The sequence below is a fragment of the Pseudopipra pipra genome, chromosome 5 (assembly GCF_036250125.1).
Source record: "Pseudopipra pipra isolate bDixPip1 chromosome 5, bDixPip1.hap1, whole genome shotgun sequence".
In the NCBI taxonomy this organism is placed as follows: domain Eukaryota; kingdom Metazoa; phylum Chordata; class Aves; order Passeriformes; family Pipridae; genus Pseudopipra; species Pseudopipra pipra.
Window position 1 is genome coordinate 2,919,289 of NC_087553.1, and position 27,683 is coordinate 2,946,971.

General features: G+C 43.0%; 2 protein-coding genes across 7 annotated transcripts; one reads left to right on the forward strand and one right to left on the reverse strand.

The window, feature by feature from the left end:
- Positions 1 to 929: 929 nt before the first annotated feature.
- On the reverse strand, positions 930 to 3,985 carry SYCE3 (synaptonemal complex central element protein 3). 2 transcript variants are annotated; one of them, XM_064654142.1, is made up of 3 exons: positions 3,863 to 3,985; positions 2,826 to 2,934; positions 930 to 1,725 (listed from the first exon to the last, which is right to left on the reverse strand). In XM_064654142.1, exons 2-3 carry the CDS (start codon positions 2,932 to 2,934, stop codon positions 1,565 to 1,567), a joined length of 270 nt encoding a protein of 89 aa, XP_064510212.1. In that variant the 5' UTR covers positions 3,863 to 3,985; the 3' UTR covers positions 930 to 1,564. The 2 variants fall into 2 exon arrangements, with proteins under 2 accessions (XP_064510212.1, XP_064510214.1); XM_064654144.1 differs by lacking the exon at positions 3,863 to 3,985 and adding an exon at positions 3,753 to 3,850.
- STYK1 (serine/threonine/tyrosine kinase 1) lies at positions 3,855 to 27,209 on the forward strand. 5 transcript variants are annotated; one of them, XM_064654128.1, is made up of 11 exons: positions 3,855 to 4,113; positions 9,075 to 9,573; positions 14,407 to 14,511; positions 15,372 to 15,518; positions 16,312 to 16,560; positions 16,855 to 17,036; positions 18,242 to 18,325; positions 18,587 to 18,795; positions 18,929 to 18,969; positions 19,709 to 19,805; positions 20,624 to 21,990. In XM_064654128.1, exons 3-11 carry the CDS (start codon positions 14,445 to 14,447, stop codon positions 20,826 to 20,828), a joined length of 1,281 nt encoding a protein of 426 aa, XP_064510198.1. In that variant the 5' UTR covers positions 3,855 to 4,113; positions 9,075 to 9,573; positions 14,407 to 14,444; the 3' UTR covers positions 20,829 to 21,990. The 5 variants fall into 5 exon arrangements, 4 of the variants coding, with proteins under 4 accessions (XP_064510198.1, XP_064510200.1, XP_064510201.1 ...); XM_064654130.1 differs by having other exon boundaries at positions 9,258 to 9,573; XM_064654131.1 differs by having other exon boundaries at positions 9,308 to 9,573.
- The last annotated feature ends 474 nt before the right edge of the window (positions 27,210 to 27,683 follow it).

Consider the following 27,683-nt stretch of genomic DNA (forward strand, 5'->3'; position numbering starts at 1 on the left):
GCATGTGAGCTTAAACAGTCACTAAACCAACCTGCTCTAACTAGTATGTATGTCAACGTGCCTGTATTTGTCCTGGAATATAGAAATTCTCCCTATTTCTATAGCTGGGGAGATGCCATGTGTTCTCTTTAGCCACTATTTAACTCCCCGAGGAGAATTTTTCCAGTTACCAGCAGAACTCAATCCATGGGTAAAATCACATTTCAGGAAAAATGGCTCCACTGAAATTTTGAATTTATGCAAAAAGCTAAAACAGCTATTCTTCTTGAGCCTTTCTGAGATAATTTTTTAAATACAGAATTAAGGAGTGAAAGCAATGTAGGTACCAAAGTGACAACATGCCATTAAAAACCCTCCAGAGATGAATCAAAGTGCGAGTTTCCTTGTGCTGCTCTGCCAGTTTGCCCTCCTTTGGTTGCAGTGAAAACCTATGTGGAAAGTCAAGAGCAGAGTTCAAAGTTTGTTCCTTACCATTTGTACCTCTAGAAATATTTGGTAGCATTAAAAAAAAAAAAAATTACTTATTTTTCACTTCAGTGGATAAACATTCTGTGTGAAATGGGACCAACCCATCTCAAAATATCCATAGTCTACAAATCAAGCAAACTTTTGATAGATCATTTAGATGGGATTTCAATCATTACCTCTTCAAGGGAGGTGGAGATACTTGCTACATGGTGCTTACTTTCTAGTTAAAAGAGACAGATTTGAATGCAAAGGAGGATCCTCCTTAAAACTTGTTGCACTGACTTCCATCTCAGATAAAATATTTATGTACAACTGCAAGCCACGAGGTGGTGCTCTCAATCCACTTAAAAATAATTTTTTTTGGTCCTTTTTTATATTTGCACAGTAGGAATATATAGAAGAAAGCATGTTTTATAACTTGGTTTGGTTTCTGCAGCAATCCCACTACACAGACTGCAGTCTATAATGGTAAAAAAATTTTACTTAAATATTTAAGTCATGCTACCCTTCAGAGGGTTTGAGAAGAACAATCTTTTTGGGAAAACCAGTTCAAAGAAATGGTTAAAAATCCAGTGAAACAAAATGGAACACCTACAGATGAGCTACCTGAATAATGAAACTCTGGAACTGAACACCTGGACGGCAATCATACATCCGACTAACTCAGTCTAGAGTGTCACCTGTTTTTCATTGGAAAAGGAAGTAATTCCTCAGTTTTCCTTGACAGGCATGGGGATGGTCCACTACACCAGCCCTGCTCCCCACCCACAGTGTGCTTAGGTCTCAGAGAATTCCAGTTATACTGAGGATGAAGAGTGTGAACTTCCAGGAGGAAAGGCACCGAAGGGGTGAATGGTGTGTGCAAACACTGCAGGGGTTACTGATGGGCCGCACAGAAATAAGCACACTGTTACCTTTTGCCTTCAATAATACAAATATATCTGTGTCATCTCATTCAATACTTCCTTAGATGTTTACCTATAAGTTCTTAGCACGGTGAAAGCCAATCCCTTTTCCACAGTGGCTGTGAAACCTCCGCGGCTGGCAAATAAACGGAGCGATTTCCCAAGGCTCTGCCAGCACGAGAGAATTCAGTTTATTCCTCTTCACCTTTGGATTCCTTTAGCACCTCTTGCCACTTCCTCCCCACCTGTTCTTTGCACCTCAGGAAGGCATCTTCCAGGTGCTTCATGGAGCTGGCCAGGTCTGGGTTGGTGTGGATGGTTACGATGCCGTAGGTCATCCAGGCTGCACGAACTGCAAACCCAACAGACATCACTAAGCCAGGAATTTTCGCTCAAAAAAAAGCAGTGGCTGATTTAATAAATGAAAAAAGGACGTGAATTATTTATCAGTCAGGGAAGGCTTTGCTGCAAAATAAAGTGGAAACTGCCAATAGTAATACTCAAGGTTAAGGAGGCTGGTCAGTATTACTTCTTTATAAATGTCTCAAAACGCTTCATGACGGAAGTACAGTGATGTAAATCATGAAATAATTTCACTAATACACACTTCACTTAAAAATTACAACAAAACAGGCAATCAAATAGAAAGGTTCAACAGACTGGTTTAAAATACATGAATATTATATAAGGAGTCCTCTCTCCAGACCAGTTACCGCCAGGAGGCTCCTGTTAGGTGAGGAAGACTAAGATCAAAGAGACTGCAACAGCGAGAGAAAAGGTTTTAATAACAACTTAAACAATGAAATCTTGATCTTCAAATAATGAGTAACTTAAATAGCAAAATTGATTTTGAAATAATGAGTATATCTGATAAAGGTGAGCAAATAGTTTTAGCACTTAAGCCATACTTGCCCTTTTGTTTTACCCAGAAGTGACTGTAGTTTGCAATGGCACTCATGAATTGTTTACTTACAAAAAGTTTAATTAGCAGTTCTTGTTAGCAGCACACAGTTTCTGATGGAAGTGTTGCAGAGCATGGGGAGCAATATGCAGTCCTCTCTTTACAAACAGGACTAAGGTTAAATTTGCAGAGGAGTCTTTATTGTAGCTGAGGAATTAAACCTGAGAGGTGCTATGTACCTATCCCAATGTTTTTCAGAATTAAGTCTCATTTTACATACTAAGTTTTAATACTTGTACATTAAACACCTTAGTAGTATTTCTGTTTTTAACTAAGCATCCATTACCTATTGATTTTTAATTCTGAGCCACCTGAAACTTATTTACATGCTTTTTCACAATTAAGAACATTAGGGCATTAGTTGATGGTAATTGTTTCCACTTACATTTCTACCACAAGGAAATTTACAGAATAAATATAAATAATAAACCTTCAGTGTCTTCACTCTAGTAGACAAATCTGTATAATTCTTAATAAAGATCTGTCTGTACCTGTTATTTTTTCCATTTCCTCCAGAAGTGTTTCTAAGTCTTTGTTGCACTTCTCCATCGTCTCTATTGAGTTTTCACAGTTTCCTTCCTGAGGTTCTGCTTCAGCCATCTACAAGGAAACCAGGAATTTTGTACTTTATTTTACTCTAAAGTGAGTTATTTTCACAGCTGAAAGTAACATTGCACTAAATTAAAAACAAAAAGGCGTACACATTTTGAATTTACATGTGAATTCAGCAGGAATCTGACCTTGAAGTTACTGACCATCACCTGTATGCTGCATATTATTTCCATCCATTTTGAAATTAATTTAAGTAGAAAGAATTATACTCAAATATGCTGTTCTTTGTGCCAAATAAAGATTTTTGGTGTCAGTAATGACAAGGATCACTGTGTCAAACACTTCATTAGAAAACTTCCTCTGTCACCCCGTCACAGTTATCTTCAGGCTTCTCTCCCAGATACTCTGGCCAGGGGCAATTCCTAATTTTCGGTGAGTTGTAAAATCCCCATTTATAACCAGTATTTCACCCTTGCAGGCTCCAGCCAGGTAAGTAAATACACTTCAGTTCTGTCACCGCGTTTAAGTGCTTACGATTTCCTGACCTTTAAGTTGTAGGGAGTGAAATTTCAGGACGTAAAAACGCTCGGGGCAAAAACAAACGTAGTTTTAGAGCCGACAACGCGACACAAAGCACTGGCTTTAATTTAATTCTCTGAAAACCACCGACGGATGGGATGGAACCGTGACGGAGGAGATGGAAGAGGTTCACTGCAGTAACTACATACATCACATAGCAGGCACCGTTTTTGTCAGAAACTCAGTGTGTGGGGTGTGTTTTCTGCTTTTTTTATTGCCGCTAAAGGTGGAAGGGACGCAATGGACTGTTTGCAATGGCCCCACAGCGTTTTCAAGCGGTGCCAAACCTCACAGACGCTGGGGCGCTCGGGCGCCGCTTCACACAACCGCTCCCATGGCGTAACTGCGCGCCGGCGAGCCCTGTACGCCAGAGACCTTACAAACCACAACCCCCTGCCTTTACCACACGCTCCGGGCACGCTTTGACCGCCCGGCGAAGCCGGGGACGAGCCCGGGAACGAGCCCGGCCCAGCCCGGTCACCGCCCCCCTCACGGGCCCGGGCGGAGCCGCGGCCGCCCCGCCTCACCCGGGGCGGGGACCGGAGCGGGCGGTGACGGGACACCAACAACCCGCCCATCAGCCCGGCCCGTCCGGCGCTGCCGGCGGCGCCGCCGCGCGCGCTTGATTCTGTGTTTCACGAGCACAGGGTGAGGAGGCGGGCGGCCCGCGGAGGGGAAGGGAGGGCGGTGCGGCGTTCCGCGGCTCCGTGCCCGGGCTGTGTCCCGGCTCCGTGCTCGGGCTGTGTCCCGGCTCCGTGTCGCGGCTCCTTGTGCCAGCTCGATGCCCCGCCAGCCCCCCTTGCAGCGCAGCCGGCTCCGAGCCGCGTCACGGCCCCTCAGCCGCCCCACACGCCGCCAGCCCCGCGGCACGGCCGGGCAGCGAAGCCGCGGCGACGCTTGGTTGCGGTTTCAGGGGTTTTTCCTGAAAGCAACCGAGAAGTTGCGTCTTGTCCCTTTAAAGTTTGCAAGCTGTTCTCTTGCTTCTTCTCTCAGGGAGTCTTTACCTCCCCGCCTACGTGATGGGGAGAGGCTTCAGAGCGGGGGCTGCGGTGGCAGCACAGGGAGCAGCAGTTTTAGGGTCTGTTTAAGTTAGATAATAATAAATACTTCACAGTGAGGGTGGTGAGGCACTGGAACAGATTGCCGCGAGGAGCTGTGGATGCCCTGTTGGAAATGACATAACTTTCCTAAATATTTTCTTAAATTTTTAGCTAATGGTAGCGGGTGGCTGGGTTTCTTTTCCACAGGCCCCTGTTGGTGTGATCTTTAAAACAACCGAACCTTTTGAGTTTCTCTGGACTGGCCCTGATGAGCTTCAGTAAATAAAGCTTGAGGGAGTTGAGGGTTGGACATCTGGGATCTTAAATTTGTGGTCCATGTTGGAGCAACCAGAAGATGCAGAGGGGATTGATTAACAAAGACATTACAGCCCGCGGGTTGGAGACTTGTCTGAGGAAGATAAAAGGACCAAAGAATGCAGACCAAATTAGCCAAGAAAGGATAGAATACTAATCAAATGAAGAGAACTGTGTAACTTAGAAACAATAAACGTCAATTTCTTTGTTTGCTAAAGTGTATAAACACGTGAAAAGTCTTCAAAGGGACACACGTGGCTGGAATGATTCGCCGCATGTCTCTGGCCAGAATCAAGTAATGCCTGGCTCACTAACACTTAAAAGGTAGTGTTGGAGAGTTTCGTTTCTTCCCGAGGATTTTTGGTAACATTATCTCCCTGCCAGCATGATGGAGAGAGACTTCAGGGCCTGCAGTGACAGGAGAAGGAGAGACAGCTTTACAGCAGAAGAGAGTTGGTTTAGATGAGATGTAAGGAAGAAGTACTTTACAATGGGGATGTTGAGGCCCTGGCACAGGTTGCCCAGGGAAGTCGTGGCTGCCCCATCCCTGGAAGGGTTCAGGGTCAGGCTGGATGGATAGTGGAAGCTGTCCCTGCCCACAGCAGAGGGGTTGGAGCTGGATGGTCTTTGAAGACCCCCTCCCGAACTGTTCTATGATTCTGTTATCTTTGCCTTTATTAAAAAAAAAATATTAGAGAAGGTGTTTGCAGGACTAGGCAAAATCAAGTTAGAAATTTTCTGGAGAATGAAAGTTTGAGAAGAGTTTGCTGATATTAGGAATTACCTTCCCTGAATTGTCCATGCCCCAAATCACGTCCCATTCCAGATCAATATCCAAACCTTAAATGGTTTGGGCTGTCTCTGGTTCTTCTTTTTCATCCACCAACGCAAACTCTGTCCTGTTTTTAAATTATTTGATATATTAGTATTCTCATCATGCAGCAAACTTGCTCATCTCTTGCAATCACCACTCATTTCGCTGCCAACTGTTGACAACCCACCTTCAAAATAAACAAAATGAAGTATTTATTCCCCCCCAGTTACATGAATGCTGTATAATTTATGAGCATTTTGTTGCTAAAGTTTTGCTGGGGTTCAAAATCAGTTGAGTAAAATCCTTGTTATGTTGTTAGAGTCTTTTATTTCCCCAGACACTCTCACTGCCAGCTGTATGAGGCACAGGTACTGGGTGTTTAGGTCATTAGAGGTCAGGTTTTGCCAGGAGGAGCTGTTGGGTTATCACTGAAAAACTTGAACAGTGTGAAAATGTGGTGGTGAAGAGAAGCAACTTAAGAGGAAAATTTATATATTTAACAGAAAGAAAAAAAGTGCCAAACCCCTGAATAGAGAGGAAGTGCTGGCAAACTACTGAACCTTCACCTGGCTGATGAAAATTGATGCATAATCATTCAGTCATTTCAGTTTTATGTGGAGAAGCTATTTTTTTTCTTTATTTGTTTTCATATAATTCCTACCCCTTCCTAGGCTTTGCTCCTTTGGGAATGTTAAATAACAACTGCAGGGATGAACTGAAAATCACACTAGAATTGCCATTTTCAAGATAAAAAAAATTTAGACATTAAATAGGCTAATTAATTTTTCTCAGTTAAGAAGACCTGCTATCTTGAGAGGCAAAGCTTGTGAGGCAGAACAGAGACTTGGGATGGTGATGGGAAGGTTTTTTTGTTTTCACTTTTAGATCGTTCGTTCTGATTCTTACCCCAGTCAGGGATTAATAGCTGGCTTGCAGAACCTTTCAGCCTCTTGTGATGTCCCACCCTTAAGGGGAAGGGAGCACCCAAGGTTTGTAAATGCCTGTGGTCAAAAGGAACGACAAAAGTCAGAGGGTCCACAAAAAAAACTCACTAAATTTTATTAGTAAATTACACACTTGGCTTGGAAATTGGTATGTGAGTCCCTGACATACTATATAAGCACATGGCAGTGTGGTTTGGATGAAGGGGTAAGATAAAAAGGAAGAGAGAAAGAAAGAGATGAATTAAAGAGGAAGAGAGAGAGAGAAAGAGAGAGGGAGAAAGAAAGGAAGGAAAGAAAAGAAAGAAAAAGCAAGAAAGAGAAAAAGAAAAAAGAAAAAGGAAAGAAAGACAAAAGAAAGAAAAGAGAGAAAGAAAAGAAAGAAAGAAAGAAGAAGAAAGAAAGAAAGCAAGCTCCTTATGTTCTGGGATTCTACCCCTCTGTGGGCTTAGGTTGACCAAAAGATCAGTCCCAGTCCATCAGGTTTAAGCCACGGTTTTAAGTCTTACATTAGAGTGTGAAAGTAAGTCAGAGACCTCACAGCCTCTAAATTACTGAAGTAAAAGTGAACAAACACCACGATGACATTTAACAAGGGGATCCTTTCACCTGAAGTTTGGGTTCTTTCTGGTCCAGCAGCAGTTACTTGGAGCATGCTTAGTTCTGGAAGCTGAACTGCAAAATTAGCACCCCTGTGCTAATTTTAATTAACTGTCCCTCACACAGGACAAAGACTGGATGGTTTGTGGTTGAATTGCTGCTTGGTCCCAGAACCCCATCTGTGTGTGGATGGTTTCTAGGTGTGCTATAGCTGTCTTGGAGATAAAGAGGATGGGTATGTTAATAGAGCTGTCAGTCTACTGCCTTTCAGTGGATTTAATCATAATTGTCCAAGGAAAAAGCAGAGAGAAGGACAGAGGCAGTCAAACAGGCAGTGTGTTCTTTGTGGATGCACAGGCAATACAAGCCACAGCAGGAAAAGTTTGTTTTTCACAGCACAGTAAATGACTTCTGTCACTTCACTGAACAGGGGGAGAGGCTTGTGGATGAGCGAGGAAGATTATATAATTCCGAGGCCTGAACTCTGAACTGTGTAATCTTAAACTCATTAAAATCTCTTATCCAACCAGTCAGACTGGGAGCACAACAGAGAGATCGATGGGGGGAATTAAAAGCAGCAGCGATTGCTGCTTTGCACATGCTTACCTGAATATTAACCCTTTGCCTTCCCACGCTGTCTTCCACAGTGGGGAGGGGTAGAAACTGAAAGAAGGAGGAAGATTTTAATTTATCATATTTTTAAACAGGGATCTGGATAAGTTTTTCCAGGTGCCCCCCGGGGAAGATGCCTGTGGAACGTATTTCAGTAAAGAACTCATTTAAATGAGGAACTGTCTTGTGCGTTTTAGCCACTTTTTGATGGAGAATAAGACAGATCCCCTGCTCCCTCATGGAGAAAATACTGCAGAGAGTCAATACAACTTAGTGCCAGAATGAGAGGAATGCTGAAACCAGAGTCTGAGCCTACACTGTGCAGCTGAAGTCATGTTTTGAACTCAGGAAGATTTTCAGTCTAGAAGGTGTCCTTCCTGGTTTCTCAGGGGATGGAAATCCACATCACAGGACTGTTTCACTAGTACTATTTTGCCCACTTCTGTAGACAGATCAAGCAAAGAAGAAACTACTCCTGGTTTTCACCATTTTGCACATGTGGGTAGTGAATGCCAGCTGGAGGAATAATGCCAGAGGGAAGTTTAGGGTGTACTGGTGTACAAGTATATTCGTCTGCAGTCTCTCTTATAGATAAATTAGCTATTGTCTTTTGGTTTCTAAAGCTACTGACTCTGCCACAATTCAGATTTTCCCACAACAACATACTTATATGCAGCCCCAGTGTTAACAGGAGTAGGTGAGTTTTGCTGAAGCAGTTGGCAGAGATCATATCAACTTCTTCCTCTTCCCAAAGCCACCTGCATCCTGCTGTTGACTGTGACATGAACTTTGTCTCTCAACAGTTGTTTACGCTTTTAATACAACTGCCTGGAGTAGGCAAGCAAATAATCTTGTGTAGACTCATATAACCAGGACTCAGGGATCTGGAACTCCTCACACAGGATTCATCAGTGACAGGGGAGGGCAGGCCAAGAGCTGGGACTTGCAGAAGAAAGTCCCCAGCACTAAAATGCTGAGAAGATCACACCCCGTGGCTGCTGAGGGCACCAGCACAGCACAACAGACCCCAAGGGCATCATGGCAGGAAAAAGTCAGAGGGCAGGTTCAGGACTATTGTCTGGTCTGGTCTGGGAGCTCAGGATGGTGTGAGGAAAGGGCAGGGCAGAGCTGACGGCAGGGCTGGAAAATGCTGGCAGAATCCCTGGCCAGCCTGAGCAGGAGGGGTACCAAGGGACAAGGCAGAATGTGAGAAAAGCCAGCGTTCCTGCTACCTCTTGTAGCACGTTTTGATATTATTAACCTTTTTATCTCTTTCTTCACTTGCAGATTGTGTCCCTGATGCTTTTTCAGCACGTAGAGTCTTAGGGGTTTTATGTGGATTTTCTGTTCCAAGAACCCAATTTTTCTGAACGTGAACCTGTGACTGGAAGCGCCCAATTTCTTTTTATTACCTTAAATAATAATGTAATAAACCTCTCCCTCTTCACCTGTGTTTGTCTGCCTTTCCAGTCACACTCCAAGTCGGTGCCTGAGGACTCTGCCTGTCTCTGTACCTGCAGGAGCAGGCAGACCCGTTTGGCAAGTGTGACCCTGCCTGTCAGCTGTGTGTTGGACATCCCTGGGGAGACAGCTGAGAAGACCTTGGGAAGAAAAGAACTGAAGCTGGGCGGGTCTGGGGCAGAAAAATCAGTGAAGGAGGAACTTAGTCATAAGAATTACAACCACACCAAGGTAATCATCAGCTTCGTTAGGAGTGGCCTCAAACGAACTGGGAACCAGCAGCAGGAAAAGACTACTGCGGGGCAGGAGAAGTGGTGCAATCCAGGTGAGTGAGAGAAAACACTTCTGGAGGAGCAGTTAATGACTATTTATTTTTTAAAAAGGCTTTTAGTAACGTGAACGTGACCTGAATTAGAATATAGCTGTACCATGTCTGTGGATATATGTGTGTACTATATATATGTGTGTATATCTGTATATATATGTGCTTACTCCTTGTATTGAAGTTACTTATAAATTTCTGTGATCATGATGGTATTGGGGTTTGAGGAAAAAAATAAGAGAGGTGTGTCCTCTACATGCAGGTTGATTTGAACAAAATAGCTTATGGGCACTTTTTAAACAGGAAGAAATTAACAAAGTAATTAAGTTTCACATAAAATTAGTCTCAGTTCACTGAAATGGTGCAGGGTGATGCTATGCATGTGTGGATAAATATGTTCAGTGTTTGGTTGAGTAATACATGCCTAGGGCTGAATTCAGAACTAATTAGCATTTTACTTCCATCACTGGTGCTTGATTGTGAGGCAGTGAACTCTAATCCAAAGTGGTGCAGATATCTATACATTTTCCTATGTTTACCTGTTTGCATGAGCAAAAATTAAATTATAAACAAAATCCATGTTAAATCCACCCAGAAACATCCAAAACTTGGGAAACTGTGAAGCTACAGTTGTGTACACAACTTCAGGTGGCTGTGAATTTATGAAAGCAGATTAATCTTCCATTTCTTAAGCCATTAAGCAGCAATGTGATGTTATGCAATATTTTTATCACACAGCAGGTTTTTTACAACAAGAGCTATGTGTATGCATGATCCTTTGGAAAAAACTCCTTTATTATTATATTCTGTCACAGCTTTTGCTGTCACAGTTATTGAGTTTGTGTTAGGGTTTGGTACAGGCTTAGTACCAGCAGCTCCCAGCAAAATCAGAGTTCAGTCTGTAAGGAGACATTTTCAAAAGTAATGTATGATTTTGACTTCACGAAAGGAAGTCATAGGTAAAACTGTGCTGTTGGGAGTTTAGCCTCTAGGCTTTTCGATCCCAGACTCTAAGGGCTTCAGGTTAATGTATTCCTCAACTTTTCTTTTTATTATTATTATTTTAACTTATTTTGCAGATTACCTTTGTGCAATTACTTTTTGTGGTCTTAATTCAGGGGCAGTGTAATTAAGATACATGTTAATTTTTCAGAAACCATAATAGGCCGTGTCTGCATTAGGAAAAAATATTTTTGTCCTTATCACCATTCAGGTTCTGTACCATTTCTGTACTTAGAATTCCTTACAAGGCACAAATAAATTAATTTTTGTGAGGTGATCTGAGTTTTTCTGCTGTATTGAAAAGGAGCCAAGTTGGCCCTAAGTAATCCACCTGCTCCAGTAGCAGCATGGACCTCATTATTTGCTGTTTTCTCCATGGTCTGGCTCTTCAGAAGTGGTCAGCCTAATTTTCTTTCACTCCCTTGCTGGGCTTCTTCAGTAGCAGCTGGCCTGAGTTTGATGTTCAAGTACTGCCTCTAATTTTGGACCAAGAGAAAACCTTTTGTCACTGTAGGTGATTTTTGAAACACTTTGTTTTCTTACAGGGTGTTACAGCTCCCAGCTGTTTCAAAAGGGAGTTATACAACTAAACCTTTGTAGCTGAGTGGTACAACCAGTACAGCAAGCCACATTTTTGTAATCCTTGGTCACAAGGACAGAGGTGACTCTGGTGTGTTATAATCTGGGCTGACTGGTCAGAATTTCCCGTTTTTTTCCCCATTTCCCCAACACGGTTGAAGGTGCTGCTCGGTAACCCCCAGGTGCCTCGCAGTGAGAGATGAGATGGCTCCATGGGCCAGGGAAACCTTGCAAAGGTCTCAGGATCTGCCAGGCTGTTGGAAACAGTCCCTCAGGTCTTCTGAAGGCCGAAGAGACAGAATATGTGGTCTAACAAATGCACAGCTTTTTGTATCAAGCTGTTGGTCTTGAAACCTGTCAGACTTGTTTTTTATTTGCTTTGGATGCTGCTTTTAGTAAAAGAGGGACATGGCAAGGGGAGAAACCTCTGTTTCACTCTGTTTGCTTCTCCATGGCGCTTTTCTTCTCCCTCTTCTCTCCTTTTCAGTGTCCACAGCTGCTGGGCTGTCCTGAGCCCACAGGTGGTGGCTCCTGGAATTCCCTTTCAGCCAGGAGGACGCTGCACTCGTGCAGAGCAGTTGCCTGAGCCTTGACTGGTGCCCACGTTCAAAGGTCATGTGAAAGAGGAGGAAAATAATAAAATAAAATAATAAATGGTGACTGGAAAAAAGCTTGGGAGTAAGGTTCTGCCACTGCAAGGAATTAAGTGGAAAGCATCATGGTTAAAGGATTTATTTTGTCTTTTATCTGTCAGGCAATATGCTGGACTGAAGTGGGGAAGTGCTCAGCTGTTCCTTAGTTATATTCCAGTTGGTCCTCACACTTAGTGCATGGAGAACAAGTGTAAGAATACTTTTATAATAAAGTGGTGTGCAGTTAATGTGGGATAGGAAGTCTGGAGAAATAACTGCATTAATTCCATGTCAGCTCATAGCACATTTTAAATGAAGATCCAAATGAGTCTTGGCCTTTGTTTTTGTCATATTAGATTAGCCAGCTGTTTCTTTGGGCAGAGTAGCTAATCATTGCACAAGGATTTGCACATTTGCACTGATGGTGGGAACTGCTGTTAGTTCACAGGTCAGACATGTTCAGTGGCAAAGCTGTCTTACTTGCTGTGATTATGTACAACTTATTTTCCTGAGCATGGCAGGAGCAAGCAGGAGGCAGTTTCTGCGTGTGCAGCATTCCAGCTGTCTGTTCCCACATATTCCATGGACATGGAAGACTTGATATTTCTATTTCTTTTCAGTCTTCACCACAGTATTTGTCACTCAGACTTCTTAAATCTTAGTCCTGGTACTTTAAATAGCATAAACTGAGCCTGATGAGAACTTTAAGGATGTAAAATGTGAGAGAAAATAGATTATTTTAGGGCAGATCACCTTCCTGATCCAGTGAATGCTTCTGCCAGTGCTAAGGGGACAGTTTACATGTGGGAATGAATATCAGGGGGCTCTATAAATCATAGTCAGGGTTATGCTGGCACACAGTGCCTGTGGATCTGTGTGGGAATGGTCTCACAGTGCAGCTTCAGATGTATTAGCCATTCACCACCACTAAAAGGGCAGGAAACCACCATGGCAAAAGAAGCAGTGAATTTTTCCTGCTGGGTTAGTGGTTTGGATCAGTCTACTGTGTTATCAATTGCACAGCTGGGAGCAAAACAAGGAGTGAGAAGAAAGCAAAGGGAAGAGGTAATCCCTTCTTTTGGCATCACTGAGCACTTAATTCAGCTCAGCTGCATTCACCTTCAATGTTTGGGCTTCCTGAACTGGTTTAAGCAGCCCCCACCACTGGAAATGTTCAAACCCACATGTGCTGTGGCACTTGAGGACGTGGTTTAATGGTGAACATGGTGGTGGTGCTGGCTTGGCTGCTGGACTTGCTGATCTGAGAGGTCATTTCCAACCTTAATGATTCTGTGATGCTGTGAAGTCCAGGGAGTGGAATTCAGTGTAGGTAAAAGAGTACTAAAAAACCCCAGTGGAACCAGCTGGCTCTTACTTGCCATTGCACCAATTCTCTAATGCAAAGTCTGAATTTGAACCTTTTGAGGTGTTTTTGTCCCCTTTATCCTGGCTTGGCGCTGACAAACTGTCTTCTTATAATAAAATAAGTAACTGAGCACTGTTGATATGTTTCCTGCCATGTGTTAGTTCCACATAACTTTCATGTGTCCCCTACTGGTACACTGCAAAAGGTATTAAATGTATAATGGGAGTTCTGTGGATTTCTGAGTTACAATTCTTGTTGTGAGGATAGGAATGTAAGAACTGCAGTAATGTTACTGTTAGACCAGTAAGCTGCAGAAAAAGCCCAAGTGTGAGAATTCATTTAGTCCCAGCCTGAGAAGCAGCACTGAAAGGCACCTCAGAATTATCTTATTGAGAACAAGTTCTGTTCCTGCTTAGTGAGCTTTACAAAATGATGGGACACATGGAGTGGAAATGGGCTTCTCTAATCAAACTTGGAGCTTGGACTGTTTATGACTCAAATTATACATTGATTGCTGGCTAATGGTCCTAAAGTCTATTTCTCTGTGTCTGTTCAGATGTGTCTTTCTTGTCTCTGTGTATGTGAGAGTGAAAGAATTTGTGTGTAAGTGTGTGTGTACGTTATAGGTTGGAACCAGGTGAATTTGTTGGCATATCAATCCAATCCAGTTAAATAAAAAAAGGAGAGAGACTTTTTGTGATACCTTAAAGCACAGATATATTCCATTTTCCTCTGTCCACTGCCTCTGTTGTGCAACTGATGCAGCATAATTTCACTCGTTAATTTTAAGCATGAGAACAAACTCTGTTTAATGTTCCATCACCGAATTCCATAAAACCAGTGCCATATATTGTCATTAACATTTGCCATTGAGGTTAATTGCCTTAAACTCATAGCCCAAAATAATTGCTTGCAGGATAAGTCACAATGCCTGTGAAATGTTCTGGAGGATACTGTGTGTGAAGGTGTTATGTCTTAAATTTTTGGCAGTGTTTATAAGCAGCAGTGACTATATGCACATGCCTTGCCTTTCTGTCAGTCATCAAACTATTCACTACACTCATTTTTGCAATTTAGAAATAGCAGTCCAGGTCCTCTGATGGTCAGTGCAGCACCACAGAGATTGTCCCTATCACAGCTTCAGTGCTCAGTGAAAATTATTATAAGGGGTAGAAAGCTGCATATTCAGTTCATTTGTTGCTTCATAATCATCCTTTCTCCTAATAAATTTTGTTATTATTCCTTGTCTCTGTGCAGAAGGCAGAGGTTGGAGACCTCCTTGCTTGTAGCTGAACATGCCAGGGGATGTGAAGAGGTTCACACGAGTGCTCCTGGAATGCAGCAGCAATGACAAGCTGTGTGGTAAGATTCCCAGATTCCTTTGTAATAATAAAGCTTATTAATAGTTTAATAATAAAGCTTATTAACCTTTATAATAGCAAAGCTTTCACATGCTGAGCAGGGAGTCCATCTTTGCTAAAAAGTGGACCAAGCCCTTTCCCCTCCTCCACCTGCATCCCAGCCCACACAGAAAGCTGGGATTGAGCTTTCATTGTGTCTCAGGGGAGAAACTTTTATGGGGGTGCAGCCTTTGTGGCAGGATTCATCTCACATAATTTTGGCCATTTTAGAAAATTTCTAATTTGAATTAGACATGCAATAGTCATTAAAGGTTCCCTCCAGTTTCCCAAAGGGCCAGTTTTGGAAGATTTTGATTTCATGACTTTCTGGCATCTTTGGGAACTGAAATATGGTCTTGGCCTGTGCAAAAATAGCACCACCTCAAAATCTGGGGACCTAAGATAGTTCCCTTCACAAACCTTGTTAACTGCAATGTCTTCCAGTCAAACCTCAAAGCAGGTGCCCACAGCCTGTTTCCTTTAAAATGCTCCATGTAATTTTAATGGAAGGAGCTGGAGCTGGAGTTGCATGTGTATTTGTGATGACTTAGCAATGTCCAGCCCTTCCCACTCCCTGCTATCCCTCTGCCAGTGCTGGTTCTCTTTCAGTGGTGGATGGTGCTTACAAATGGCTACAATTCCACTCAGGCATCTAAATAAGGGATTCCAGGCAGTTTTGAACAAGGGGGTGGCAGCACTAGCAGTGCCCAGCTGCTCTTCCAAGGAGCAGAGGTTGGAACACATGCTCTTGGGGTTGAAAGTTACTGAGATGGACTGTCCCCACTTATCCCTTGGCTTTCCATTTGCTTCCCCTGCTGGCAGTTGTGCGTGAATATCAACCTGAGGTGATCGTTGTCCCAGTTCTCCTCGTGGGGTCTTTTGTCATCGTGCTCACTGTGATCCTTTGGCTCCACTGTCGAGGCTTGAGAGCAAAGCAGGAGCAACCCCTCCCACCATCTGGAACCCAAGGTAAAAACCAGGGCTTTCAACCAGAGGTTGGTTGAACCAGAGTATGGATAGCAGCAGTATAGATGGGTCTGAGAAAATCTATAGCACCATGTCATATAGGCTGTTTAACATACACGTGAGAGCTGGGAGGTGTATTTATTAACAGCCTTCTAGAGGCTACTGCAAGGAGGGTTTTACATAGTTAATTACGAATGGCAGTAATTTTGATGTAGATCACACCTAGTGTGATCATTTTCTGTGCTGTCATTTAAGAAATGCAATTTCAAGCTGCTTTCTCCCACTTCTTATGGAGACAATATGAACTCTTGAGGGGGTAAGGAAACCTTTGTTGGTACAAAGTGTTGCTATGTGGAAATGAATATACAGTTTTGAACTGATTTTGGGTATGTAGAGGCCTCTTAAGCCCATATTAAGGGAAATAATTGAGAATAAAGATAAGGCCTTTGTGGGAACACCCCGTGCATGTCCCTTTCAGAGCTGGTAATAAAAGAAAAGGGTCATTGCTTGAGCACAGAGGAATGAAGTACAAATGTGTCTGATCTAGAAAGTTTATGTAGTTAAATATAGAAGAAATTTCCAGACTAATTCTGCCTTCCATCAAATAGAGTGGGAGATAAATTCTTTCTCCTTTTCAGGCGCCAGGGTAAGTAAGGTACAATAACAGTTCCTTACTTTGTCCTGATTTCCAAAACTCTATGGAGCAAAAATTAGAGGATAGAAGGGTGAGCATTGCCACCTTTTGCAAGAGTTCATCTTCCTGTTTTTGTGCATCATCTGTATTTGCTTTTGTCAGTGAAGACAAAGAACCAGCAGGAATTCTGCTCAGCAGAGAATGGCTGCATGCAGCTGAGTGAGACATCCGTGGAGAGCCTGCTAAAATCTGCATCCCTGACTCTGAAGGAACTGCAGATACCACGAGAGAAACTCCTGCCAGGCACCTTCCAGCTGATAAAACACGGTGGCCATGGGAGCATCTACAGAGCACAGCTGGAAACTGGGAGCTCTGGGAAGACTAGGACTGTGGTGCTGAAAGCCTTACAAGGTGAGGCACGTGGTCAGGATCCCCTGTGGGACAGATCTCTGATGCTGGGCAGAACTTTGCCATCACTACTGGGCAAGAACAAGCTGTGTTCAGTATCATGTCAGCCAGTCAGAGTGGTGTTTTTGTGGGAATGTCTTGGTAGGATTAAAGATTCCTGACCATCTTGATTTTAAGCTACTCACCCTGTTCTTTGCTGCTGCTGTTTGTTTTCATTGTTGTTTGGTTTTTGTGTGTGGGTTTGGTTTGTTTGTTGTACTTTTCATTTGTTCTGTTTGTTTGGGTTTGTTCTTTCAGGCCTGGGCAGTCCCCAGGAAGTAAAAGATTTCCTGGGAAGGATTAAATTCCATCAAGATCTTGGCTGTCACGAGAACCTGGTTGAGCTGGTTGGATGTTGTGTAGACAAACTCCCACTTTATATGATCATGGAGGACGTGTCTCTTGGTGACCTGCTGACGTTTCTGTGGACATGTCGGAAGGTGAGTCAAAAGAAGTGATGACAGAACAGCTTCTTAAATTCCTTAGGTGCATATTTATCCCTAAGTCATAGTCCATAAGTCAGAGATGATTCTTTTCATCTCTCCATGCATCCCTCTCTATCAGTCCAAACTATTTCCATCCCCCAGAGAAGTTCCACACAGGTCTAAACTAGAATAGAATTTGAGGGTTCCTCCATTGATATTCTGTAGTTTGGAGAAGCTGACACAGTTCTGTGAAGCCAAGTCCAGCTTTGCAGACCATTGGACCTCCTTGAAGGGTAGAGCAGGCACTGGAATTAGAGTGAGAATTGATACAAGTGCCTGAATTTGCAAAGTTTGAAATAATGTCCCACTCCAAATGCTTTTAAGGAAACAGAGCAGTTACAACACCAGGGAGAAGGTAATTAAATAATAACTAATTGGTTAAAAGGCAAGAAGTAGAATATAAGAGTGAAAGGTTGGTACTTTCACTGGAGGGAGCTCAACTGTCTAGGACCTGGTGCTGATTGTTGCATGTATTAATAACCTAGAAAATGGGATGACAGTGAGGTGATGATGGTTGCTGATGATTCCAGCCGGTAAAGGCTGACCCAGAGGAATTGCAGGAATTCCCAGATTGAGAGACTGGCCAATAAAAAGAACAAATGAAATTCAGCATGGCTAAAAATGAAATGATGCACAGGTGGAAAAGCAATCTTAGTTTCACATATGTAAATGATGGCTCCATATCTGCCCATTGCTGATGAGGAATGAAAATCTGGAAGTCTGAGATCTGATAGTATGAAAATATGCAGCCCATTGGAAATGTTAACTCAAGGTGAAAAAAACAACCCAGATATCAGGGGAGGTTTAGATTGGATATCAGGAAAAGTTTTTCACACAGAGGGTGGTTGGGCACTGAACAGGCTCCCCAGGGCAGTGGGCACAGCACCAAGGCTGTCTAAGTTCAAGAGATGTTTGGACAATGCTCTCAGGCATTGCTGGGGTGTCCTGTGCAGGGCCAGGATTGGACTTGGTGATCCTGAGGGATCCCTTCCAACTCAGCACATTCTGAGATTCTGCATTTCAGACGATTTATGACCAACTGTGAAATTACATGTGGGAGCATAAGATTAGATAGTACTCGTTTTATGAGATGGGAAGGAAGCATTCCCCACTATTCTACTGCTGTGTCACTTGTTGGAACCAAACAAATTTGTCTCTAGGATGTAATGGCAATGGATGGGATCCCCTATGACTTCACTGAGAGGCAAGTTTATGAAGTTGGACAGCAGGTTGCAGCAGCCCTGGTAAGTCTGCTCCCATTTACTGCATTTTTTTTCCTTCTTGCTTGATTGCAACACAAATCTTCACAGTGCCTAAGTCTTCTTGGCCTAAGCACTGAGAATGTGTGCTTTGTTAAAACAGAGCCCACTGTGCTTGCATGATGTTGGTGAGCATGTCCCTCTTACTCCACAGCGTGGAAGACAAGCTTGAACTGAGTGAAAATTTATATCAACTAAATTTCCTTTCAAAATGATCATGGTTTTCTTTCTTTTCCAACTTCCCAGGCTTACCTTGAAGAGAAGAAGCTGTTCCATGGTGATATTGCTGCCAGGAATGTCCTCCTCCATCCCAACTTCTCTGCCAAGCTCTGTGGTTTGGGTCTGGCCTATGAAACCCACGCTCGTGGTGCCACCTCGGTCACACGGGGTGTGCCAGTCAAGTGGCAGGCCCCAGAGAGGCTCCTGAGGAAGCCCCCCAGCATCAAGGCAGACGTGTAGGGATTAATTTTTGGACTAGAAGTCTGTCAGACCTGTCTCTTTCACTCCTTTATGTATCATTTTCATGTCCCAAAGGTGTATCCAGTCACAGCATAATGCTCCACATTGCTTTGTTTTCTTCCCTTGCAGGTGGTCTTTTGGAATTCTACTGTATGAAATGATTACATTAGGTAAGGAGATTTTGTGATAATTAAAAAAAAATTTTTTTAAGGAAGCAGCAAATTAACAAGAACCCAAAATCTCAAATTTCAGCATGTAAGGTTGGGCCACTTAAATAAGCACCCTGGTTTTTTTTCCAACTTGCAAAGTCTTGACAATTCCTTTCAGGCTTTCTGTCAGTGTGAATTGTGGTAGGGAAAAAACCCTAGATCTTGGTAGGGAAGGGATTTTCATTTGCCATATCAAAGTTGTTGTTTCAGAACAACAACTGAAAAAGTCAGTTCAAAATCATGTAAGTCACAATCCCAACAGACTTACCCAAGGCAGCACATTCCTCCAAAACATTTCACTTTCAACAAAGGAAGTTTCTCTACATGTTATTTATAAGAGGAAAATGTTTTCTTATCAGAGGAAAACAGGCTGTGAGAGGCCAGAACACATTGAGTTCATCCAGCCATCTGCCCCTTAATGGGATCAGCTATACTGTGTCACTTTACCTTCTGTTTTCTCTTAGAAGTCTTTCAGAACAGGTGAAATATTCTATTCTAGTACTTCACCCCCCTGACAAGAAATTTTTTCTATTGTATGAACTAGAATTTTTTTTTTCTGGTGAAGTTTAACTTGTTGTTTATGTGTTTCACCCATCATGAACATGGAAGACTGTTGTTTTCCCATCCTCCTTGCACAGCAGCTGTTACCTGCAACCATTGCCACTGAGTTGTTCTACTGTTACTCCTTTTGTCCTTCCAGGTGCTCCACCGTATCCTGAGGTGCCACCTCCTGACATCTTATCACACCTGCAGAGACAGAACATCATGAAGCAGCCCTCACTCTGCCAGCAAGCCATGTAAGCCCCTTGCTTTGTGGGTGATTGAACAGGAGATCTGCAGAGCTAAATGGAAGTGAGACATGGAAAAACAGATCTTACCCCCAATCTCTAAGTCTGGACTAAGCTGAGACTTGTTCTAATGTCTGCCACATCTCCTCACTGGGTTCTGCTGCATGAAACCCTTGATGGCCAAAACCTTTCTTTTCTTCTTTTGAAAATGACACTTGTTTTTGTTTCCTTCTTTTGAAAATCCCACTTGTTTCTGCTTCCTTCTTGTGAAAATTATACTTGTTCTTTGCATTTTGTTGCTCCACTGCTTCCTTGCAAGGTGCAGGACTACTCTGGAGTAATCTTTCTCCTCCAAGTGGTGGGATATTCCCTGAAATGAGCACAGCATCCACAGGAAAGATCTAAGGCACATTTCCTTGTATGAAGACATAATTTCTTTTAATATTCAGAGTTTTTTTCATCCATCATGCTGTTTCAAAAGGGGATGCCAGACGATATTCTTCCCATTTCCCACAATCCCAGTAGACATCCTGGCAAACAACTGCACGCCCATGCATTATTGTGTGGCTGCCTATGAAAATCTTAGTACAGATGTGACTCTCTATAGTATGAGAAGCTGAATTTGGTGTATCACTGATACTGATGAATAAAGAACCCATTCAAACTAAGGATTTGGCAGGAGGAGAAGGGTCACTGAAAGAACTTCACATGGAGGAGGAAAAGGGGGAGTTCTCTGGACGTTTTAAATGTGAGATGACTTGACTGTGGTAAAACTTGGTGTTGGTTGCTTCTCATTCCCAGTGTTTTCCCTGCTTCTCCATCTACAGGTACAGCATCATGAAGTCCTGCTGGCAGTGGGATGCAGCTAACAGGCCTTCTCCAGCACAGCTCCTCTGGTCCCTGAAAACAGCTCTGAAGAGCAGCAATGGCCACACAGTTCTGCAGGTGCCTGAGCCAGTGGTGCCTGAACTCTATGCTGATGTTGCTGGTGTTGATGTGCACAGTGTAGTGAGGGAATACACCATCCTCTGAAGGGCCCTTTCACGTGCTGGTGAAGGAGAAGTCACTTGAGTTTTCCCTTCCTAAATATTTTGCAAGCTCAGCATGAGGGGTGTGTGTGTTGGAAGGGATCCCTTTGTTTTTCAGACGTGTTTATATATCTCAAATCTCTCCTCCAGGCCAGACACAACAAGCTATTAGCATTGTTATTAAATCAACCTGTTGATACCATTCTGCCAGTGGTCATTTGGGAGATAACTGTGTTTAGGGAGCTGGAGAAAATGTAATGAGAAGCTGGAGTTAAAGGAGTGTATTAGGTTTGTGTGGCAAGGATTTGGTTATGGGGTGGACTACAGGGGTGACTTCTGTGAGAAGAGATTCCACCTGCAGCCCTTGGAGGAGCCCACACTGGATGCCTGAGGGAGGCTGTGACCCCGTGGGAAGCCTGGGCTGGAGCAGAGACCTGGGAGGGAGCTGTGGAGAGAGGAGCCCACTCTGGAGAAGGACTGCACCCTGTGGAAAGGGACCCGTGCTGGAGCAGTTCGTGAAGAACTGCTGCCCGAGGGAAGGGCTCAGGCTGGAGAAGTTCCTGGAGGATCCCACACTGGAGCAGGCAAAGAGTATGAGGAGTCCTCCCCGTGAAGAGGAAGGAGCAGCAGAGACACCGTGTGATGGGCTGACCACAACCCCCATTCCCGGTCCCCCTGCTGGACAGGAGGAGGCAGAGAAACCGGGCGTGAAGCTGAGCCTGGGAAGGAGGGAGAGGTGAGGGAAAGCGTCTTATGATTTGGTTTTATTTCTCATTATCCTACCCGAATTTGATTAGCAATAGATTAATTTCCCCCAAGTCGAGTCTACTTTGCCCATAGTGGTAATCGGTGAGTGATCTCTCCCTTAGCTTGACCTATGAGCCTTTTTTTGTTGGATTTTCCCTCCCCTGTCCAGTTGAGAAGAGGGAGTCGGGGAGTGGCTGGAGGGGCACCTGGAATTCAGCCAGACTCAACCCATTTGAGGTTTCTGTAAGTCTTTCCTTTCTGTCCCAGGAAACGCGTCAGTTGGGCATTCAGAGAAGTAGATGTGTTGGGGAATGTGCTGGAGAAGTGTTCAGTAAATGTCTGGGATCTCTCCAGTGCTTTATACTCCCATGGGAGAGTGGGTACTGTGTTAAAACAAACAAGCAAAACCCCAAACAAAACCAACAGCAACAACAAAACCGAGCAAAGCCCTTCATATCTGACAATATTTGATCGTTGATTTTAATGGGCATGCAGACTTGGTAAAAAATTGGAGGTACTTGAAGTTGTGAGCATTTTGCCTTCATTCCAAAAGAAGCAGAATCAGTCTGTGAAACAAATTTCCTCTTCTCCCCTCTGCTGTTTGTGGTTTCTAAGTTGACAGTGCCTTAAGGTTTTCTTCTCTCATTGTTTTGGTGCTTTGAGCGTTACAGGTTCTTGTGAAAGAAGAGTAAATGCACTTTAAAGGAATCATTTTAGCATTCTGTGTGGAGTGGATTCAGTGTTCACTCAGTATCCCTCCAATGGCTCTTGTTTGAAGTTGAAGGGCACAGAGACCTACAAAAGGCTGCTTGCAGTTGGTTATATTAATTGGTTTCAGTATTTCATGTAGTTGAATCCCTGATAATTCCAGAACCAGTTGCAGGCCTGCAGCATCCCATGAGACCAAAATTAGGTGTGTGAGCCATGTAGGATTTAAGGTGTGAAAAAGCTAAATGATTGCTCTTCAAAATGGGAATGTTTATCCTGAAGGAAATCTTCAACCACCACTTTAGATATTAAACCTATATAGCTGTAAAAAGAAACCTGTTTTCCATCAAAATTTATTGGTCTTCTTCTAAAAACAATGTTAAGAAGTTTTCTATTTTGAATGCAAAGTAACATGAATGACGTGGTTGTTTTTTCTGTATCACTTAGGCTTTGTAAGAAACTGTGTTTCCATCCAGAAATAAATGTCATGTGAGTTCCTACAGCATCTATATGACCACTAAACACTGGGACATTGCAAAGTCCACGTATATCACCACTGTACATTGCAAAGTCCACCAAAGAGGGCTCAGTTACCTTTCTGACTTCTCTTATGGTGTTGCCACCTTGATGTCCATAAACCACTGGTGGTGTAAATCAGATATAAAGACTGGAAACATCTTCTTTTCCAAATGCTAAAATTAAACATCTTCTTCTCTCCCCCTCACTTGAAAACAGGTTCAAAGCTGCCTGGTAAATTGAGGTCAAATTCACAGTTACCTGTCATTTAGGTGAATAAACTATTCATTAAAAAAAAGCATTTAATTGGTTCAGACCCCAAGAATGGGATATTCTCAAAGGTCTCTGCTGTGAAAGGTGTTTCAGACAGGTAACACGATGCCAGAACTGCTGCTGCAGAGCTGGTGAATAAACCCTGTCAAACAGAGAGCTAAAGGTAACAAACACAGCCCTGTTCTCAGAGCACAGCCAAGTAAAGTCCTGCTTTACACAAATGCTCATATTTTGTTTCTCTTGTCAAAGCTCTGATCAAGGGAATCCATGGGAATTCAGGATGCTGAGCACCTCACAGCCTCCAACAAAAGATCTGCTTTGGTTTCCCCTGAAAGCAAATCTGTGCCAGGAGCCTGCTCATGAATTTGTCCACAGAAAGACATTTTCCTGCTCTATGAAAAGGTCTAATTTAATTTCCCTTCAGTAAAGTGGCCTCATTCTCAATCTCATTCTTATTCTGAGCTGACTGTCTTTTCCCAAGGTTGGTTTGGAAGTGAGTGAATCTAAACCAGATTAAGTTTTACAGTGGCATGAAAGGAATTATACATGTGGAGTTGCCCTAGTTTAACCACACTTCATGCTAATTAAAGTAGTCTATATAGAAGTTTTTTTCCACAGAGTAGTCTCCATTCGTGCAGCTACATTTTTAGCATCAGTGTAGACTCATGAATTCCTCCTTAGTGAATCCACTGAGGGCCTGGTGACATTTTTTTCACAGATGTTGTGTGGAGAATCATGGCTTTTCAATGCCAGCCCTTGTTTTATTTGTTTAATTGGAATATTTTGTTCCCATGAAAAATGCAAACTTTTAATTATTATATTGAAATTGTATATCTATTATATTAGGAGCAGTTTAGCACCACAGCATATAAGTGACATGCATTTGAGTCTTTATTAGACCAGTATTCAATGTACCTGCTTATACAGGCTTGGAGACTGGAAAACAGTGGATTGTTTCACTGTTTTTCTCAAATGTGGCGTGCCTTTCATTACAGATCAAGGTTTATCTCTGCCACCTTTCTTCAGCCATCTGATCATCAGTGAGAGGCTGAATGAGCACCAGTAGATCTCCTGAAGGTGAGGAAAGTCCTGTCCAGAACAGGCAGAGAGGGAAAAAAAGGTTATGGTCCAAAAAGTGACAACAGACAGGATGCACAGATACTGAATATTCATGGTGTGATTTGGCTTCACCATGTTGGAATTTCCTGAAACCACAAATGAGCTTTTTAAGAGTCCTTTTGATCTCTAAAATCTTTTTCCTGCTGCAAGTAGCAAAGGATTCCCACTTAAACACCCAGAAGAGAGGTACTGCAGTTCTCCCTCTTCTGCACAGAATGGCTTTTTGGTGAGGGCTGTGATTTAGGCATGAGGATGTGAGAGTGTATTTGTTTATGCTACCTCCTACAGCTTGTGGTTTTATTTATAGCAGGTGTTGCACCACCAAGGAGTAGCAATAATTCACAAACATCCCCCCCCCAACTCTCCAAGACACAAAAAATGCTAATTTTTTCACATTAATTAGGCTCATATTTATAGAATTCCTTAACAGGTCTTTCTATGATAAAAGCAGGAGGTGGCCTGGGGTTTTACTCTTGCCTTGTTTTTAAACAGCCCCCAGTGTTACCCACTTCTGCAGGAGGCATTTTACTTCATAGAATCACAGAGTCACAGAATGCCCTGAGTTGGAATTGACCCACAAAAATCGAGTCCAACTCCTGGACCTGCCCAAGACAACCCCAGGAGTCACACCCTGTCCCTCAGAGCATTGTCCAAACCCTCCTGGAGCTCTGGCAGCCTTGGGGCTGTGCCCACTGCCCTGGGGAGCCTGGTCAGTGCCCAACCACCCTCTGGGGGAAGAACCTTTTCCTAATATTCGACCTAAACCTGCCTGACACAGCTCCAGGCCATTCCTGGAGCCCTGTGGAGCCCCACTACTGACTGGTCTCTACTTCTGTAGCTTTGTGTTTCACTTTAGAGCTGTTGCTCTCCCGTTCCCGTGTCCACAGCTCCACACAAACATGTTTTAGCCATCAGAAGTTACAAGCTCGTTCCCCTTGCAAGCTCATTTCCAGCTTCTCACCAGTACTTTAGACCTGGTTTTGCTTTCCCCTGCTGCCACCACTGCATATTTTGCCCTTGGCTGGAGCAGCCCCTGTTGTCAGAGCTGCTCCGAGGTGGCCTCCTAACCAGAAGGATCAGTCCTGCCTGACTGCAGCAGCCTCTCACCTCAGCAGGGGTAGTTTCTCACACGTCAGACCAAAAGGGTGTCAAAAACCCCCCCTTCTTCCAGGGCTGGGGCTGTCTTTGCTTCACACGGGTTCATAAAGGATGCCAGTAGGGTTTCTGATATAAAAAAACGTGTGACAAAATCCCCCAGCCTGCAGTGTTTGCCCTCATTTCCCTGCAGTTCACCTTGTGTGGCAGCACTGACCGGTCTCACCACGGCTGCCCTCCCGTGATGCAGGAACAGGACTTGGCCATGGAATCTGATTTTGTAGAGAGGCAGCTGTGAATCTGAACACAAATTAAAACAACTCCAGGTGGAGTTTCACACATTTCAGGTGGTGACAGGAGCAGCTGCACTGTCCTCTAATGTGCTTTGAGCTCTCAGGTGGAATCTGCTGCATTTGGACTGCTGTAAGAATTGAGATATTCCTGTTTCTCTTTCTGGGTTATCTCACATGTATCTTGGTTTGGTGAAGCCTTTTCTAACCAATCCTTTGGGCCATTGATAAGTTTCTACCAGTGTAAAAAGACCAGTGTAATTTAAGGCATAAAATACCAGTGTAAAACTGAGATTTAAGGCCCAAATCACATCAAAAGACTCCGTGTCCTACCTTTAAATAAGGAGACTTACAAAAGTGGCCAAGGGTAGTACAAAATTCTTAATTTGCTCAGATATTTTACATGATCAGTAGAGGAAAAAATGTACATATCAGTAAAAAAAAAAATCAAAATAAAACTGTGGAGGGATTTGCCACGTTTTAATAACAGGAATTTTGCTGTCCCAGAGTGGGAATCCCGGCTCATGTGGGGAGCTGGGGGCTGTCACATCCCCTGTCCCCATCATAAGGCAAAACTGACCCTGAAAAACACACTGAGATCAAAAAAATTTATAATCAATAATTTATACTCAAAACCTCCCCCCCCCCAGTGGAACAAACCCTGGAGGATTTTCCAGGAGGCTCATTTAAAACAGAGGCTGAAGATGTGGCAGCTCTAGGATTCCCACACTTTTGGCTTGTTTTGGGGGTTTTTACAGTGCTTTATGGGACATTTTTCCATCAGCTCTGAGGGAAAACACACAAAAAATACAAAAACCAAGAATGACTTGTGCAATTCTCAGCTAAGGCAGTGAATTCCTTGCATTTGTGTTTCCAAAAAACGTGGATTTAAGAAGAAAATACGCAAAACTTTAAATTGCTTATTTGGTGATGTCATGAAAATTAATTTTAAAGTCTTCTGACCAGTTTGATATCCAGTAATTTTGCTTTCCAAATGTAAATAAAGGCTGGTTTGGTTTTCTTGTTGCAAATTGCTTTGGATTATAATAATCTGATCACAAATTCCGTCTTCTGTGGTAATTATTTCTGTGCAGGGTGCTGTATTTACCTTTATGGATTTGGGTCCATCTCCCTTGAAGATTTTGCCCTTGGAAGCTCATTTTCATTCCTCTTTTTCTTCCAGTACTCCATTGCAGGACTCAAAGTGTTAATAAACACTTTGCAAAGCTACTTGTTTTTGTTCATTAGTTTTCTTTAATAGCTCTGAGTTACAAAAAAACTAAACAGCATGTGAGACAAACAGCAGAGGTGCTCCAAATACTTCAATAAATACTGTTATTTTCTGTGTTTCTTCCTGGCAGAATGTGAAGTAAACCAGGCAGGATCCTTGGCTTTTAAATTCTTTTCATCTGGGGTGTTGTTTCAGCCTCTGAGGAGCACTCTCCCGTTTAAAATGCCTTGCCTGTTGTTTGTAATTTTGCAAGACTGACATCTAAACCTTCATATATTTTTACAATGCCCATTCTAGCATTTTGCCACCTGACAGCCTCCCCTGATTACTGAGCTTTTTGTCGTGGTGATAACCCTGTTAACTTTCTGTTCTACTCTGCCTTCAGTGTGACAAAGGATTAAAAGCATTATTTTTTTCTGATGGTATTTTATACAGTTTGAAAGCACTGCATACACAGTGCCAGGAAAGAAAAAACCCAAACCTGAGGGGAAAAAAAAAGGTTAAATAATCCAGTTATTTTCAAAGAATTTTTACCTTTAGTCTCTTTAATAATATTAATCACAAAGGCAGTGGGGAACTTTTCCCTGTGGTCCCTGTGGGACACTTAGTGCTGTGTGGACATGTCCAGTGGAGGGCACTTGCTTGGAAATGTGGGGGAGGATGCTCTCAGGAGCTATTAACAGCCATCTGTTATAATAATCTGATTTATTTTTCAGCAGTTTTCAGTGGACAAGGTTGTGAACACCCTGACATAGTGACATATGTCAGACCCAGACAAGTGTCTCCCATCTGCTGCCTTGCTGGCCCCTAGGACATGTTAGGAAATATTAGAACATGGGTTTTTTTTCCATCTGGTTTCCAGCTTCATTTCCAAATCTTG